General features: G+C 39.7%; 1 protein-coding gene across 1 annotated transcript in view; it reads left to right on the forward strand.

The window, feature by feature from the left end:
* col25a1 (collagen type XXV alpha 1 chain) overlaps nt 1-16,878 on the forward strand; it is a 150,471-nt gene that overhangs the window by 95,483 nt on the left and 38,110 nt on the right. Inside the window, exons 5-9 of the mRNA XM_030722790.1 lie at nt 2,164-2,190; nt 4,853-4,879; nt 10,319-10,378; nt 12,053-12,169; nt 13,268-13,303. Of these exons, the coding sequence (XP_030578650.1) occupies nt 2,164-2,190; nt 4,853-4,879; nt 10,319-10,378; nt 12,053-12,169; nt 13,268-13,303 (267 nt within the window). The remainder of the gene's footprint in view (nt 1-2,163; nt 2,191-4,852; nt 4,880-10,318; nt 10,379-12,052; nt 12,170-13,267; nt 13,304-16,878) is intronic.

A 16,878-nucleotide genomic window follows, 5' to 3' on the forward strand; every position in this document is an offset into this window, starting at 1 on the left:
ATGACATCAGCCGATCCAGCCAACACTTCTGACTCCATATTCTTCATTTATTCCCTCACAAGCAAAATACAGATATGCAGATATAACATCTCAACATGGGCTTGATGAAGTTTCATTATGTTGCTCTACGTTCTGGATTTATTGTGCTGCTACATCATATAATGTGGCAATTTTACTTCATTTACCCATAATGTGGTGCACAATCATTTAGCCTTGTAATTATCTGTGCCAAGTGCATTTATTCGTGCCAAACATCATACGTTAAGCAGACTCGTGCGAAAAGACGCGGTGCTTATATTTATATTCATTTTTTTGTTCCAGCCGTTTGTGTTTGCAGTAATAGCCTGTCAATAGCCGCCTATTATCCAAAGGCAATTTCCTCTGATAAAAAATAAACAAGCAAAGTTACATCAATTTCCTTTAGCTGCCTTCCATTTAGAGGAAAACATTGGAAACTTATTTAGCCCATTTGGAATGCCTCAGCATCATTAGAAATGTAAAAGTCACATTTGATTCCAATGCGCTGCCTCTTTATCCGTCCTTAGGGAGCTGCAGTCGGAAACATTGTTTTTATAATATTCACATTTTGTGTTTACAAGTGTGTTGTGCTTCTTTGTGCAGCAGGAGCACCTCCCTAGATCTTTGTTGTGTGTATTAAGCTCTGTGTTGAGGCTTGCTGAAGCCTCGCATTTGAATAAATGGGATGATGCCGTGCACAAGCTTGCTGTACAGGTTCGCAGCCCCCCCCAAACCGAAGCAAATTAGCCCCTGTGCAGATCCAGTTGGGACCGCATGGGCTACTATACATAACTAAAAAGTTACGGACAGTTAAATAAGCATCAAAAATAATATCCAAAGGCACTCAGCAGGGAGAAACCTGGCTACAGTTCTCTTACCTCTCAGCAGTGTGGCAGAAATTGGCTGAGGAAAACTGCTGAACTACCTCTGGAGCATGTGTGCCAGCGCAGTGGAAGGCCAAGCCTGCTATTCTGGGTCACTGGTACATAGACTGAAGGGAACAGCATCCAAACACAGGTCTTATACTAATATCATCAATCTATGGATTAGTGGCAGTGTATTTTTTTGTATTTGGAACCAAACTATGGTAGACCAGGATTAGCCTGGAATGGTAACCATTACATATTTGCGTGCCTAGTACTAAACCTACTGGTGAAAAAGTTGTTCCCTTTACCCGAGGACAATTATGTGGCTTTAGAAGATTCAGATCTGTTCTCATATTGACATTTTATTTATGGCCAGCGAAAGTGAGTATGATTATTATTATTCTTTTGGTTTTTTTGTATGTGAAATACAGAATAGAACTGGCACAGCAATCTTCTAAGTTTCTCCAGGAGCTCAGAAACATTGTTGCTAAGCGGGTGGTCAGTCAGTTGATGATCTAATACACTTTTTTCCAAATATTGCTCCTTTTTTCCCCAAATGCCTGACCTCCCAAGAAAAAACCTTCACCATCCAACGTGAATAAAAAAAAAAAAAAAAAAAAAAAAAAAAAATACAAATTTTGAACACATACTCGTTAAGCTCAGCATGTGGATGCACACCTCATTGTCAGACCCTCTATTTAACCTCGGGATCTCTTACAGAGCCCACCCAGGCGGCGCTGCCTACTGACTGACAGATGCTGGAAGCTACCTCACAAAAACTGCTGTTTTAAAACAAAAAAACCCCAAACCAAAACAGAAAAACAAAAATGTAGCCCTCTTTTTCAGGGTACATTATTTTTTTTTTTAGAACGTGCCTGCCAATGCTTGGTTGGAGATTGCTGGATTTGATCCTCTAAGTAAACATGGACTTGATTTGGGTCTGTTTTAGGCTTTAATTGTATGTTTGCATAAGCCCTGCTGTCTGCAGTGCACCGTTTCCCAGTCTGTGACAGGGGATTTTAATCAAATCCCGAAAGATGTCAGAAAGTACACAAAGTCAGTTTATTAATCTTTCAGTTGTGTCTCACTTCTCGACGTTCAAGCCTCGCTTAGCGGCTCTGTTTGTTTTTTAACATGATTGGTCCCCCCTGGTTTTACATTTTCTGACAACATCATGATTGTCTTCAGAATTACAAGTGACTTGGATCATAGTTTATTCTCTTTTTTTAATGTTGTAATAGTTTAAACAACCTGTTTTTTTCCCCTCCTCTCTTCATAGGGCCCTCCTGGTCCAAAGGGTGAAAAGGTGGGTAATTTAATATTTTGGTGTTTGTGTTATACTGCTGATCTGATATTTGGTTCAAATGCTTAAAGAAACACTTTGAGAAATCCTGACACTGGACTGCTTTTTTGTTAAGAGTCTAAAGGCAGCAAAAGTCACCTAGTTAGCAAGGGAAGATGTTCCCTCATGTGCAGCATGAATGCATACACAGATGATTGCAAAAATGCTTTAGTGCAGCTGCCATATTGTGCAGTTGGAGCACAAATCCCAATGCATGTAAAGGCTGCAGAGGCAGAAGATCTACACAGAAGTTTTAAATAATCACAAATAGCTTAATTTTCAGCAGTTTGGTTTATATTCATGATAAGGGATTAAACATCTAAATGCTTTATCTTATATTGGAAGTAACGGGATTATTTCTTTATTTAATGTTTTAAATGAAAATTACAATTCTGCTTTTTTGTAATGTCCTCTTGCAGAAAGAACTAATAAGATATCTCCATCTTTTAAACCATTTTTGTGCTTCGTGTCCTGAAAGAAGTGCTGCTCTCTGTGCCTGTCTTCAAACTTTCTGGGAATCGACACACCAAACCCAAAATATTTTCATGCATTTGTAGCTACAATTATGGCGCATATCTGAGTTAACTGTTACTGTAGGGTGTGTCAGTGGTAGTGCCAAGAAGCAGATAATTTAGGGCTACTTAACCCAGCACATACCGCCTCATACTTTATTGACAAATATTCAAACTTTTTTCCTTTACCTGACATGAGCTACCATTTGTTTAATTTAGTGTTAATTATTGTGAAATAGACTTGTAAAATATCATACAAAACAATTTCTCACCTGCGAGACACTATTCCCTGTTGCATTTTGGCATTTCTTTCATTGCAACACTAAAAATCAGAGGAAATAAACTGAATTTCATAAAATTTCAAGGGTCAAATGTAAACCCTTAATGTCCAGCCTATTTCCATTTAAGAAGGTCGAGACAGTAAAAATCTTTGCTTTTAGTCTTCTCACCGGTAATCTGCCCATAAAGAATGCCATTTATTATTTGCATTTCCACGTCATCCTGACCTTAAGTCCTAGTATTGAGATTAGCCTGCAGTTAACAAATCCATAGCACAGAGCGTTAAAGACCAAAAGTTTGAGCCCTCAGTTGAAAGCCTTAAATGCCTCACTGAGCACTCCTCCATAAAACAGCAGCTGAGCATGCAAAATAACCGCACAGCCTCTTTTATAAGTCTGCAGGACTGGGGGACAAAATGTGGGCCTGAGGAATTACACCAAAGTTAAAGTCCCCGAAAAGGAGACTTTAAAGTGCAAACATCTAACGTGCTCCTGAGGAAGATTAAGACTTTTACAGTCCATTCATGAATGAATGATTTATGCAGAAACGGGCAATAACTTGGGTAATATCCCAGTAAATTTAAAGCCCTGTTGTAGGAGAAATATATTGAAGTTGTGTGAAAGTGCTGGTAACGCCTGTACTGCGAAGCCAGCTTTTGATTCATCCTTCCTGTGCTGCAGTAGATATAAATTGATGATTCTTATTGCAGGTGATTTTTAATGAAAATTTAAATGAATACTTAAGAGGAAACATGAATACTGCACACTATTTTTCCAGGTTGAGCCACCAAAATCCCACATCCTGAAGCTTGATCACAGAAAAAAAAATCGCAGATTTATGATTTTTGAACACTGATTATGATCATTTTGAATAACCGAGTCCTGCTGATGAGATGCACGTTCATGTTTCTCATGTGAACCGCTTCATCTGCAGTTTAATGAAATGAAAAACAACTGTGTGCATTCTTCCCACCCAAGATGAATAAAGCATGCATCAGCGTGGCCATTCACAACTGTTTTCCCATTAAATCTGGTTTTGGAACGAGGGCCCAATGAAAAATTGCAAAAAAATTCCAGGAGATGTTTTATTTGAAATTTGTTCAGGCATCGCATTAAAAGTTTGTTTGAGCACAATTCCCATCCATGTGTGAAAGATTGCTCAGCTCGTTTTACCGCTGTGGCTAAACTGTAACTGAGCCAACAGGAGAACGAAGAGCACCAAATGAGATGGTTTAAGGATGTTCGCTTTGCCGATTCTGGACAGATTACAGCTATATTTCACTGTCTAACATTAGGTCCGTCTCCACTCAATTAAAAAAAAATAATAATAATACTGAACCAAAACTGTACTTTTGTTTTGGCTTTTATTCTAATGTGATAAAGCCTCAGTTTTCACCACGCAGCTCGATTTGAAACCAAATGTTTTCTCCTTCAGGATTGCTCTCTGTCCGCAGGGATTTACCCCCGAAAAAGGCAGAAAGCCATCTGAGAGATCTCTGGGGCATAAAATCTGGCCTGGCAATGCTGTCTGCCCCCCCCTGCCTCACCAAACCCACCAAACCTCACACCACTGCTCTCGCGCTTTTCTGCCTTTCATATCCAATCCATGTCAGTCCATGTTATCATAAGTGATTTTACTCTCAACCACAATGAATAGTTGAGGGTTCCTCTATTATTTTTCTTTATCAATGTGTTCTGAATTATACCTCAGTAATTTGGGTGAGAGTCTGTCTGTTATTAGTGCTTTACTTTAGCGCGTGTGTGTGTGTGTGTGTACTGAAGTATTTGTTTGACCCTTTCATTTGAAGACAAACTCTTTTTCTTGCTTTTCCACAGGGGGATCAAGGCGACCAGGGACCACGGGTATGCGGTTTGCTCTGACTTCTTGTGATTAGCAGATGAATGTGACTGTGTGTGTCTCCCCCAGCAGAATTGTGGGCAAAAGGTTTGAGATGCATGAAATTCCTGGGATAGTGTTCTTCCAGTGGGGCCAAATACAACAAGCATTTCAGCACTGCTTATTTCTCCATCAAGAAATGGCAGGCGAATGTGCAAAATATTTTGGAAGGCATAGGGTGGTATCCTTTACAAGATGCAAAAAAAAAAAAAAAACCCGACTTTTTTTACCTTTTGTCGTTAAATTGAATATGAGTACAAGCTTTTGCACACCAGCAGAAGAGCTCTGCTTAATCTCAGCAATAATCAAAAGCCAACAAGCTCAGTCTCTATAATTACTTGTGATTCACTTCAGTCTTCAACGTGACATGGCATGTTCAGGACTATAATCATTTCCAGCTCCATCGTTTGACATTTCTATAAAAGTGCAGCTTCTAAATGATGATAATGTGAGTGCTTTTCCATGCTTGACAGACTCTGATATTAATTACTCTATCTCCTCTTAGCAGCTAGCGTAGCTCTCATTTTTCTCAAATAATGGTTAAGAAAATGAGCCCTGTTTGGAACGCAGACTGCACAGGTTTGTTTAAAGTAGATTGCATTAACTGAGGGTCACATGTGCACATGCACACTTTCACTTCTTCTGTGTCTGCTGTTGTTTGTCAAGAGTTTATCATGTGGAGTCAGTAGTTTTGAATGCCTGTAATTGATTTCTTTGAGGTTGGCACAAAAGGGCAAGAGAACACTACACAGTTTGTCTTGTCACCTGAATACCATCAATTTCCCAAGCTGATCCGATCCCAGCTGATTGCCGATGCCCACCCAGACATTAGTCAGCTCACCTCCAGGCTAAAAAGAAAAGCAGGAGATTTTGAATGTCAGTACAAATGACCTTTTCGGGGAAATTTGATTAGTGGTCTCCGAGCGGTGCATCTAATGTTGCATGTAGGCGCTCCTTAAGTTAGTGTTGAATTGTTGTTTTCCATGTGGATATCCATTTTCACAATATCTACCAAAAAACCAAACAAAACGCTAAAAATCAACTCAAATCCCCGCAGTTAGTTTTAGTTATAGAAAAGATATTTTATAATAATTACAGCTGCAAGGGCTGCAGCGCTGAAACTCAGGAAATATCTTTGCTAGAATAAAAGTTCCTCGTTTGGATAGAATTTCTTGGTTTTGCTCCTAATTTGTAACCTTTTAACCTCGGAAGTGGAGCCATCTGTCACTATCAGCTAAATGATTTATGTTTTGGAAACAGCAGTGTGGCTGATGGAGTTTTTACAGGGACGGACCAGGTCCTATTTGTCTTACTGACTACATAAACAAACTGTCTATTTCAAGAGAGCATTTCATTAACTTCCAGTTATGGCAAAATTGTCCCTTAACAGGTACAAATGAACTCGTTGCCGTAGTCACATATGACAGACTGTGGGGGCGTAAAAGCCCTCTAGGTCACCACTAAATTTTATTACCTTCCCAGAGCAGCATATTGACTTTGCACATTAGATTAGTAGGTAAATGTAGTGTAACAGTATTAGAAGGTTTTCCTTAATAAATGAAATCATAACAGGGCAAGTCCTGCCTGACCTTGAGTCCATCTATCAGGCTGGAAGTGAAGTCAATTTCATGCCCAGTATTGACTGCGTGCGGGGAGTTGATTAAAGCCACATGGAGATACATGTAAACAAGAGAATATGTGAAGAGTATGTCCTGTATGCACCAGTTTGCCATATTCCCTTCAGATATAAACAGATTTAAATTTAAAATAATATTAAGGGCATTTTTTTTTTTTTTTTTTTTTTTTTTTTTTTTTGAGCGTTTGCTTAGGTTACATCAGGGGGTCAATTTAGACCGTCACCCTCTGTGGCCAAAGACAGTATGAGATTCACTATGTGTCTGAGAGAACTTCCTCATAGATGCTTACTGCCGCTGCCTGTTTCACACATGTCAGAGCCAGCCATTTGTCTGCCCTGAGGGTCAAAGGCCACCTCCAGACGTAAAGAGGTTAACCAAGCAGCGACTAATAAATTGGTCAGTTTTGACAAACGCATACTTGGCCACCACTGTAGAATATAATTAACAGGAGTTAGTAACAGAAAAAGGTGTGTGGTCCTTTTGAGGGATGGCACCAGCTACAGCTGTCAAGCAAAGGTTCAACAATTCCTGGGTTCACTGAAGGAAAAAAAAAAAATCCTGACAAATTCCCCAAAAACTGCCCAAATTTGACCAATGTGCAATATTCTTCCAAAATAAAGAGGCCATGATTATGTAATTTCCAGGATTTGACTTTTTAGTCATGAACAAAGAATTATTTGCAGTCTGTTTGTCTGTGAAATCAAAAGCATTAAAATGAATTTCACTTGAGATAAATTTGATGTATCCGATTGATGCCAAATCCGGGGCTTCAAATGACTGTGTTATTACACACTTAAATGTATTAAAGCCATCTGCGTACAGAGCTGGTAATTCACTCCATATATAGATATTCAGAAAATGCCACAGCCTGCAGTTGCTCGGGATGTTTTGTGTGTTTGGTGTGGTCGAGGAGATGCTGGAGCTGGCCGGTGTCCTATAACTGAGGATGCCTGTTGCCCTCATATATGACTTATTGTTTACTACAGTCACCCTGCTGCAGGCAAATACATGGAAACAAAGGTCCTCACCAAATAACCAACATCCGCTTTGGTTTAGCAAAGCAAAACAAGGCAATCTGTGAATGGTTAGGATTCTCTGTCGGCCATCATGTCATTATCATTCTCACACATTGACATCAGCTTGGAGGCAAGAGTGAGAGTTTACCCACACCTAGTCAAGCTTTTCTACTTTTTAACCTCCTGCTCAGAAAGGCCAAATTATGCTTTTGGTTATTTATTTTTTCCTTACTGGTCAGGGAGATTGTCAGGATGGCTACCACTTTCTTTCCATTTATCCCTGCTGGCATCTCAAAATGACAGTACAGTTAAATTCACGACTCTACATCCCAGAAAGCAGTCACATGTGCCAGCCTGCACATGCACTACACTACATTTCATGCCTTGACTTTCTGTATTCTCCATTCCCACTGATCATAATCCAGTGCTTGTTTTCCCTCTATGTCCTCAAGACATTTGAAGTTGTAAATAATGTTTGAGGTTGTAAATAACTTGAGAAATACTTACGCACAGTTATGCACAGCGTGGCCATTGTATACAGTGTAAGAGTATCCATTGCTCTGCTCTGCTGCAGACCTGAATTAAATTAGCCTGCCTTGAAACCCATATTCTTAATGAGCCATGCTTTTTGAATTATCTTTAGAAATCTAGAGGGACGGCACAAAAGCCATGTTTGGATAGGACAGATTTTATCTTCAGCTTGAATATATATCTCTTGCAGGGCACGTTCACGCTAGTGTGCCAGCTAGTGTGTTTTCATCATTTCATTCAGGCTGGTTATTCGTGATGGATCAAACCTGCAGCATAAAGATAAACAAGTGAATATGCAATGATTGCTTTAATAACAAAACCATAGAACGGCATCAAAAAATGACCGCACGCTAGTTATTCAAACGGCATTTATATCAGCAAGAGCCCGTTTAGTAACCAATCCTAGACCTCTCAATTTTTCATTTTGTAGTTCACAGTGATATACTGCCTCGAGTTGTACAAGTTGATTTTAAAAAATATTTTAAGTAGGGATTCAGTTTCATATAATGCTGCACAAAGACAAGGCTTTCCATTTTAGCTAACAGCTGCTGCCAACTCAAATGAGACCTATTTGATCATAAGTTGGTTAAAACTACTGACTCCAACATGCTGTTATCCATACGACTCAGTTAAAAAACAAAAAATAGAAATAAAAAAAAAATGACTGTAAACATGTACTCTTTTAGCTATCTATATAATATCATAGCTAGGGTACAAGTTCCCTAATGCAGTAATCCTGTCCTTAGCATCTAGCTATTTTAAACATAAACATAATTCTGCATGGCTTCTGAACTTATAAACTTGCTCATATTTTCTAAACATGTTATCCATTTAAGTGATACAAATTAATGGCTTTTAGGAGGAAGAGGAACTGATGAGTGGGGCAAATGCTAAATTTTGGCTAATGTTTTTTTTATTCCTGATTTTTCCCTACTGCAATAAAGGGCTTGCAATATCTTACAAACAGTTGGGATATATGACACTGTTGTTGTACGGTGTGTACTATAATTAGCAGCTGTAACCCCACAAATGAATGTAGTTAGTTAAATACATTCTATGGAAAAATATACAAATAAATAAGTAATTAAAACTAACTTAGTTTAAAGCTCAGGTTAGCCAAACATGCTAACAGTTTACGTCAATTTCCCTCCACCCCTAGATGAACTCGGGTGTCAAGTCAGCCTGAGTTCCCCTGAGAGGCCGATAGCATCGTAACATTTCTGAATCTGGAGCTGTCATTGTACATTCATAAAATGAGAATAATACATTTAACGGACTAGTATTTCTGGCACCGACTAGCAAGGGCAGTAACAGTTCAATATCTAGTCAACTAGCTGCACACGAACCTGGTTATTACTTCACTTACGTGCATAGTTCTAGGACACTGAGTATAAAAGATAATCTAGTTTGATGGACATGTAAGAAAATGCAATGAAATAAAAATGTGTTAGTTTACTGATATACCCATCAATATGACAAAATTTAATGGGATACATTTATTTTTGACTGCACCATTTGAACAGCCGTGTTGAGCTGACAAAATGTCTGGATTCAGATGAAAGCTCTTCTTTGCAGCTGTAAACTATTGTCATCTTTTAACAAGGAGAAAGCCCAATGTTTTCTTCTTCTGTCCAGTTTTTATGTTTGGATCACATCTGTCATGAAGTTTGTTGACAAGGCAATTGGAAACCATTTGACTGAATTTCCATCAAACGTCTCAGTGTCTTTATGTTCCCTGAAGCTAAATGAACAGTACCACTTCTCAATGTACCAGCATGCTATAGCTCAAAGTGTATTGTACTGTATGAGTATTATTTCAACAAATGTATAACTGGAAGAAAACAAGAGGAAATGGTTACGTATGCCGTTGTAGCCCACACAGGATGGTCCTGGTGCCACTATACACACAGTTTTATGGAGGAAAGTAAAATTGGATTGTATCAAAGATATTGAAAATAAAATACCTGGTCTTGTTTAGGTTTGAATTTAAATGTCTGGTCCTCAGAACTCTTTGTTTGACAGTTAACTTTGATGTTGGCTTTTTACGGCTCTTAAAAACTCTTATATACATTTCAAAGAATTCCACATATTATATTTCAAACATTTATAAGGCCTGTTAGAAGTAGGACGCTTGTCTCTTTCCTCCTTCAACTGTTTTTGTTCACCCAGTGTTTGAATATCATGCGTGTGTTGTGCCATGTTCTGCTATTTGTCCCTTCAGGGATTGCCTGGTCTCCCTACGCTGGCTGCTTTGCACAGCAATCAGATCCTGACTGTCAAGGTTTGTCGGTGGTGCTGCTGTCTTGCTGCTCAGTCCGACCCCTCTGCAGCACACACTGGAAGTAAATGAATCATTGTTGGCTGCCTTTCTCAGAGAGCGATGATAGAGTACACACAGGAAAACTGCTATCTAATTAATCACAGCATGTCAATCATTAGCCTCTTCTCACTACTGCTGCTACTAGATTTTTGCTCAAGAGGTTTCTTCTCCATTTGACATGCCAGTGAACGCAAAGGTGGCCTGTTACAACCTGGCAATATGTACCTGACTGGAACAAGCAGCATCCTGAAAACAAAGGTGGTCTGGCTTGTGTCCAGTGGTGCTCAAATGAATGGACAGAGCTCCCAGAGGAATACTCAGTGATGAACCAAAGTGGCAAAAGTTTTTGTTCAAGCTCAAGCTCATGGTTCACCACAAATCCTCCAATCCACTTGCATGGCCTTTGGGATTGTTTCAGTGCCAAATACCAATGGACACCAGTAGAATAAGGTGTGCATTGAAAGACCAAAAAAAAAAAAAAAAAGATTAGAAATAAACTTCAAGGGTTAACCTTGCTGGTTTCAGTGTGTGCAGCTCCCAGGGTCTGACTTAGCAGCAGACACGACGATGATGATGACGGCACTTTCACAGTGGAGGAGTAATTCCCATTTTTCCAGGGGACTGTGAACTCGTTGTGGCACACTCGCACCCCAGAGGTGATAATTATGGGCCCTGGCTCCAAAAAAATAAGCCCAGACTTCCTCAGCAAACCACCTCGGTGCTGGAAAAGTGTGGATTTCTCCCCCCATCTGTGAAGGTGCTGGACCGGAGTTCATGAACACAGGCCTTTCTAACAAAATCTGTTTCTTTTTGCATTTGCCTTCCTCCTCCTTCTTCTTCTTCCTCTGGGACTTCATCCTTCTTCAACCTTCTCTCACCTCTGACCTACGACCTCTTGACCTCACACACCTGCTCAGATGGTCTTCCCTAAGATCAATCATGGCTTTCTTTCCGCTGACCAGCAGCTCATAAAGCGACGGCTCATTAAGGTAGTGGGTGTGTCCTCACTCTCTCTTTGTCCACCGCGCCAAGTCTCACCAAATCACTTCTCTCTGGCCACTTTGCATGCAAGCCTTCAGACAGACCTGTCATAAGCACTCATGCTCCTTCTGTTATTGTTAAAGGAAAATATGGAAACTTCATTTAAAAAAGGTTTTATTAAGGTAAAATGAATTACTGTCCTGGCACTACTCAAAAGTTTTTCCCCTGCAACTTAGATTGTGGAATATTTTCTTAGAATTTCTTATAATCCAGTATCATAATGGACCACACATTTTCAGTACATTTCCTCTGATTATTGTGGCTCAATACTTGTCAACTTCAAATGGGACGTTTTTGAGTCGGTACCTAAAGCACCGTCCTTATCCAACTCATTATGGCCTTGTAGGATTGCATGCATTTTAAAGGATTAATATTTCAGCTACAAATCATTACACTGCAGCTCCTCCTAACTTAAGCTGTATGCTAGCTCCAAAAAGCTCATTCGTCATGTTATGAATGGAGGCAGCCCATCGCCACCCACGAGAACATTCCACGACTCTCTCTTAATTATCATTTCACTGTAGTGGCTCCAGTCTCAGCAGTCCAAAACTAACACACCGTAATGATGCTTTAATGTGCTGTTTCGCCACCCAGGGAGATCAGGGGCAAGCAGGGCCACCTGGGCCCCCAGGGCCACCAGGCCCTCCTGGACCAAGAGGACCTCCGGGTGACACTGGCAAGGATGGGCCCAGAGGTGTGACTGGTCTACCTGTGAGTTCTGATTTTTGCTTGGCATCTGAGGAAGTTTGTTAAAAACATTTGTCTTTTGTTTTTTTAATTCTATGTATCATTAAAATTCAGCAAAATTCTGTCAGTGCGTCCTGTAATAAATATGCTATAATTTCCAGTAAGTTTCAAACAAGTTCAGCTCTGTTTGTGCTTCTATTCAGTTTGATTGTGACTTGTTGCTGGGAGGGTTTGTTCCAATGAAAACCTTTCTAATAAATACTAGACAAACTACATTACAATTTATCGCCCTCATGTCTACATAACTAAACATCAAAAGGCTCCCAAGAGAATGTTTTACTGTATAGATTTTCATTCACTTGGTTGTTTTTCATTACAACGTAACATTTTCCATGTCTTTAAGACGGTCATTGGCATCACACTAATTTATGTGAACTCTGCCTGTGAGAGAAAGAAGAAACAGAAAAGGGGCCGTCAGTTATATTGAGCTATAAAACTTTCTGAGGGATCCAGCTGATCTTTATTGTCTTGGCAGAGATCACAGTGGGAGTGTGAAAATATTAAGTGTTGTTTATCTGGTTCTTTCCAAGTTTTTAAGATGATTTGCAATTTTTCCAGTGGCAGTAGTTGTTGTGTTTTCCCGAAAAACTGGACTTCTTACGCTAGGCTGCTTTATTGCTCTTGTGATTTGGATCTCCTTTCACGAACAATGCGTGACAAAAATTGACCTGTAAATGTCGCTAAGAGGTAAAAAAAAAAAAAAATCAAGTGATGTAAAGGCATCGCTTTGACATAGGAACCTACAGCACTGAGAACTGCAGGAACATCCACGAGCCAGACGTGAACGAAAAGCAGAAATTAGAACAACAATTGGAAAAACACAGTACAGGGTACAGGTGGCATAGTGGGATAACTTGGTATATGGGCACAATACTGAGCTCTTATTTCAACCTGGCTGCTATGCACCATATAGTGGCTATTTGATACGAAAATGGGGGAATTCAAACGTAATGTGGAAAAAGGAGCATTTAACCCATAAAATTTGGTTTGTTTTACCCTGAGTAGTGTTTGGTAAGATTGAAACCCACTCTGCTTCAATTAACAACTTTATGTTTCCTATAGGGTGATCCAGGACAGCCTGGGGAAACGGGACCCATGGTGAGCCTAAACTTTACCTTTTGAAATCAGTTTCATCACAGTCTGTGGTTGCGCTGACATGCATATTAGCAATGTAGCATTGCAGAGTTGTTTAAAAAAATATAGGCCATATAGGTCCACAGTTTGCTTTAACTATTCTTAAATGAATAGTTTGACATTTTGAGAAATGAACATATTTGATTTCTTGTCAAGACGTTGATGAAAAGAATTACCACTTGCGTGCTTGTTCATAAATATGAAATTACTGCCAGGAGTCAGTTAGCTTAGCGTGAAGACTGCAAATGGGGCAGGACTGCCAGACTAGGCTTGTCCAAAGGTAAGGAAATTGGCCTGTATTGGCTCTAATGCTCACTAATTGACATGTTATAGACATTCTCTGTTTAATCCATACAGAAGTCAAAGTGTACAGCGGAGTTCTGTGCATATATTTTCTTGCTGGAATTATCAAAATGGATTGAGGCTGATTCTTTTATCCGGTTTTCCAGTTAAGCCAACCCCCAAGTCGAATGAGCATCTTATTTATTATATTACTCACTGTATAACTGCGCAGAATGCCAAAAAACCTTTTCCAAAGTTGTCCAAGCATTGGGCAGGCAGATGCATTTTATGTATTTCTTTAATTATACGTAAAAGTTTTCATTTCTGTTTTGTTTTTTTTTTCTTTGTTCTCTTGTACCCGTTAAAAGGTTGAAAACACGTACTCATTCAAGGCCTTTTCTCTTTGTGCCATTTTCAACTCTACTATACTAAATACGTCAAAACTATTAAAAAAAAACAATGAAATTATGCAGCAAGTAGGTTTCATCAAAGCCAAATATGTTTCATATTTAAAATTTCTCAAAGCCGGCTCGGTTGTTCTAATGGCAGCATTTGACCGGTAGTGTATATATAATTTGTGAGATGTTTGTAAGTGGGTTTATAGATATGACAGTGAATGACACATTTTATGATAACCTGCTAAAAGTTTGTTTTCTCTCACAAACCCTTTACGCAGCAAGGACGAACTATTCCCGTTAAGAGCAACCGGATACCACTTGTGGTGTTCAGTAAATAAAGCATTTGATTAAAGTTTCCTCATAAAAGCTGCAATGAATAGGTCAAACCAAATTCCAGAGAGAGCAGGGATGGAAAACGTGACATGAAAAACACTTGATGTCAGATCAGTGGATGCGGGGAGTGAAGTGTAGTGAAGCTGACAGAAGAGGTACTATCAAGTGCTTTCATCTCTGACTCCATCTCCCCTGACCTTTTCCGTGGTGTGGAAAAAATTGGACTGGGGAGAAATGGACAGAAAAAATAACTGAAGTTAGGCTGAAAGAGATGCACTAAGTAAAGAATTCAAAGGTGCTAATCAATCTTAGACCACTTAACTGGCGATCCTCTGTAAAGTTCACTCCATCTTTCTGCTTTTTAAGTTGCCATTGCTTTTGTTGGCTTCGTGTTTTATCCTACTTTGGGCGGGTAGCCGTGCAAGCAGCAAAGTCTGGTTTGAAAATCCGCTCTGTAATGAATGCACACTTTGCGATGGATGTTCCCAGGTGCGCTCACGTAAGTCTAGTGTTTGCACAATCTCTGATGACCAATGAACAGAGAATTACAAAACGTTTGAACATAAATTAAGCCCTGCTTACTGTAATTGCTGAAATGAGGCATCCTCTTTCACAAGTATATACACAGCATGACAGTAATGTACTTTTAACAAGGAATAAAGTCATCACCCCTGTAAACCTGGATGAGATAATCATGTCCCAGTGGTTGTAAAAAAAGACGGGACAGTGCAGTTACTGTTTTTGTGGCCTGTGATTTCAGGCAGCAGCAGAATGTTTGCTGCCTCTTGGTGAATATAAGCAAAGATAAGGTATTGGATTAAAGAGAGATGTTTCTGTTACTGATAAACCTCTGGCGAGGAAATAAAAAGAAATTCTCCCATCCAACCCCCCCCCCCAAAAACAAAAAACAAAAAAAGCGGCAGTCCCCGCCCTTGGTTGGCCTTTTCAAATCAATCTGAATTAGATGTGCATAAGCAACAAGTCTCCACTTTGTGCAGCCAGCTGAAAGAATACTCTGTGATTGGCACTTCTCGATCTGCACAAGTGAGCTTGAGGTAGGGATTCTGAGGTCACTACTTGACCAACTTTTGCTTTTTTTTTTTTTGCAGTGCTCTCAGAGCTAGCGCCCACTTGACACAGCTCAGAGTTTTTTAGTTTTTTTTTTTTAATGTAGATGCTATTGTTAAAGAGGCAAAAGTAGATTCCAGAGTTTTCCAGCAGCCTTCCAGGACATATGGTGCTGGTTAGAAGGATTAAGCTCTTGTGGAGAAACAAGGGGGGGTGGGGTGGTGGGAGTGGGAGTGGGGGGTGGAAAGAAGAAGAACAAGAAGAACAAGAAGAAGAAAGGGAAATATTTTCAGGAATAAGTTCAAAATCATCAGTGCCACAAGGTCTCTCTGGGGTAAATTAAGAAGGTCTTCAGCTCTCTAAAGGTGGCTTGCAGCCTTGCGCTCAGTATTCATCTGGAACTCAGCTTGTTCAAAAAAGACTAAATATGTCCAAATATGTTCCATCCATAACTGAGAGAAGCCTCTCCCATCTGCTTTTTGGTGTAATTTAGAATTATGCAGCAGACTCTCACTGATCCCCTTTCACAACCTATTCATTCCAAAATTACCCACAATGCACCAGTGACTCACCTTGCACAAGAAAAAAAAAAAATGCGCAACAGGCATGAATGTAGATACGTAACTGTGTCTAATAAGCCTGTTCAATGAAGACATACCTCTGATATTTTAGCGTTCTTGACTGAGTTTTCCTTTACTGTAAAGCCAAACATGAGGAGCAAAGATGTGAGTGAATGGCTTATGACATGGTTGGGGAAATCAAACAATGTTGTGGCAAATGTGGACAAAACAATTTTTGTGTAACAAATCTGTTTGTTCTTAGAGGCGAATTCCTGTTTTTACAGCCTTTGGTCTTGTTATGTTGTTAAATAGAAAAGCATACCTACACACAGGGTTTTGTCTGGCATGTGGCTTTGTCCTGTGCTGCAAAGTCATGCATGCTAGGTTAATTAATGATTCTAAATTGGTCATAGGCTAGCATGTAAATGGTTGCATGTCTCTCCCTGTTAGCCCTGTGTTGGGCTGGCAACTTCTCCGGGGTGTACCCTTCCTCTCACCCAGTAGCAGCTGGGGATAGGCTCCAGCCCCACCCGGGATGGTTAAGTAGTTAAGGAAATGGATGGATGGATTGATAAATGAACCCACAGACAGGACCATAGCCAGAATGTTTAAATTGCTGAGGTCATTGGATCATGTTTACCTGGAGGGACTACAGATGGAATGTAGCTAGTAACCAAATCTATTAAAAAGCCTCTCTTTTCTTTTCTTGGACCTGAACAGAATGTAAAGCATATCAATTTAAATTTAAGTGCAAATGTCACAGCACATTTGACATCTGGCCCTTTTAATGTGGACCTGTGGCTGAGCTGAGGCCGCCATTCTCACCAGTTCAGTTTACTTCAGTTTGATTTAAATAGCGCCAAATCACAACAACAGTTGCCCTAAGCCACTTTATATT

Source organism: Archocentrus centrarchus (assembly GCF_007364275.1).
Source record: "Archocentrus centrarchus isolate MPI-CPG fArcCen1 chromosome 18 unlocalized genomic scaffold, fArcCen1 scaffold_23_ctg1, whole genome shotgun sequence".
NCBI classification, from domain to species: domain Eukaryota; kingdom Metazoa; phylum Chordata; class Actinopteri; order Cichliformes; family Cichlidae; genus Archocentrus; species Archocentrus centrarchus.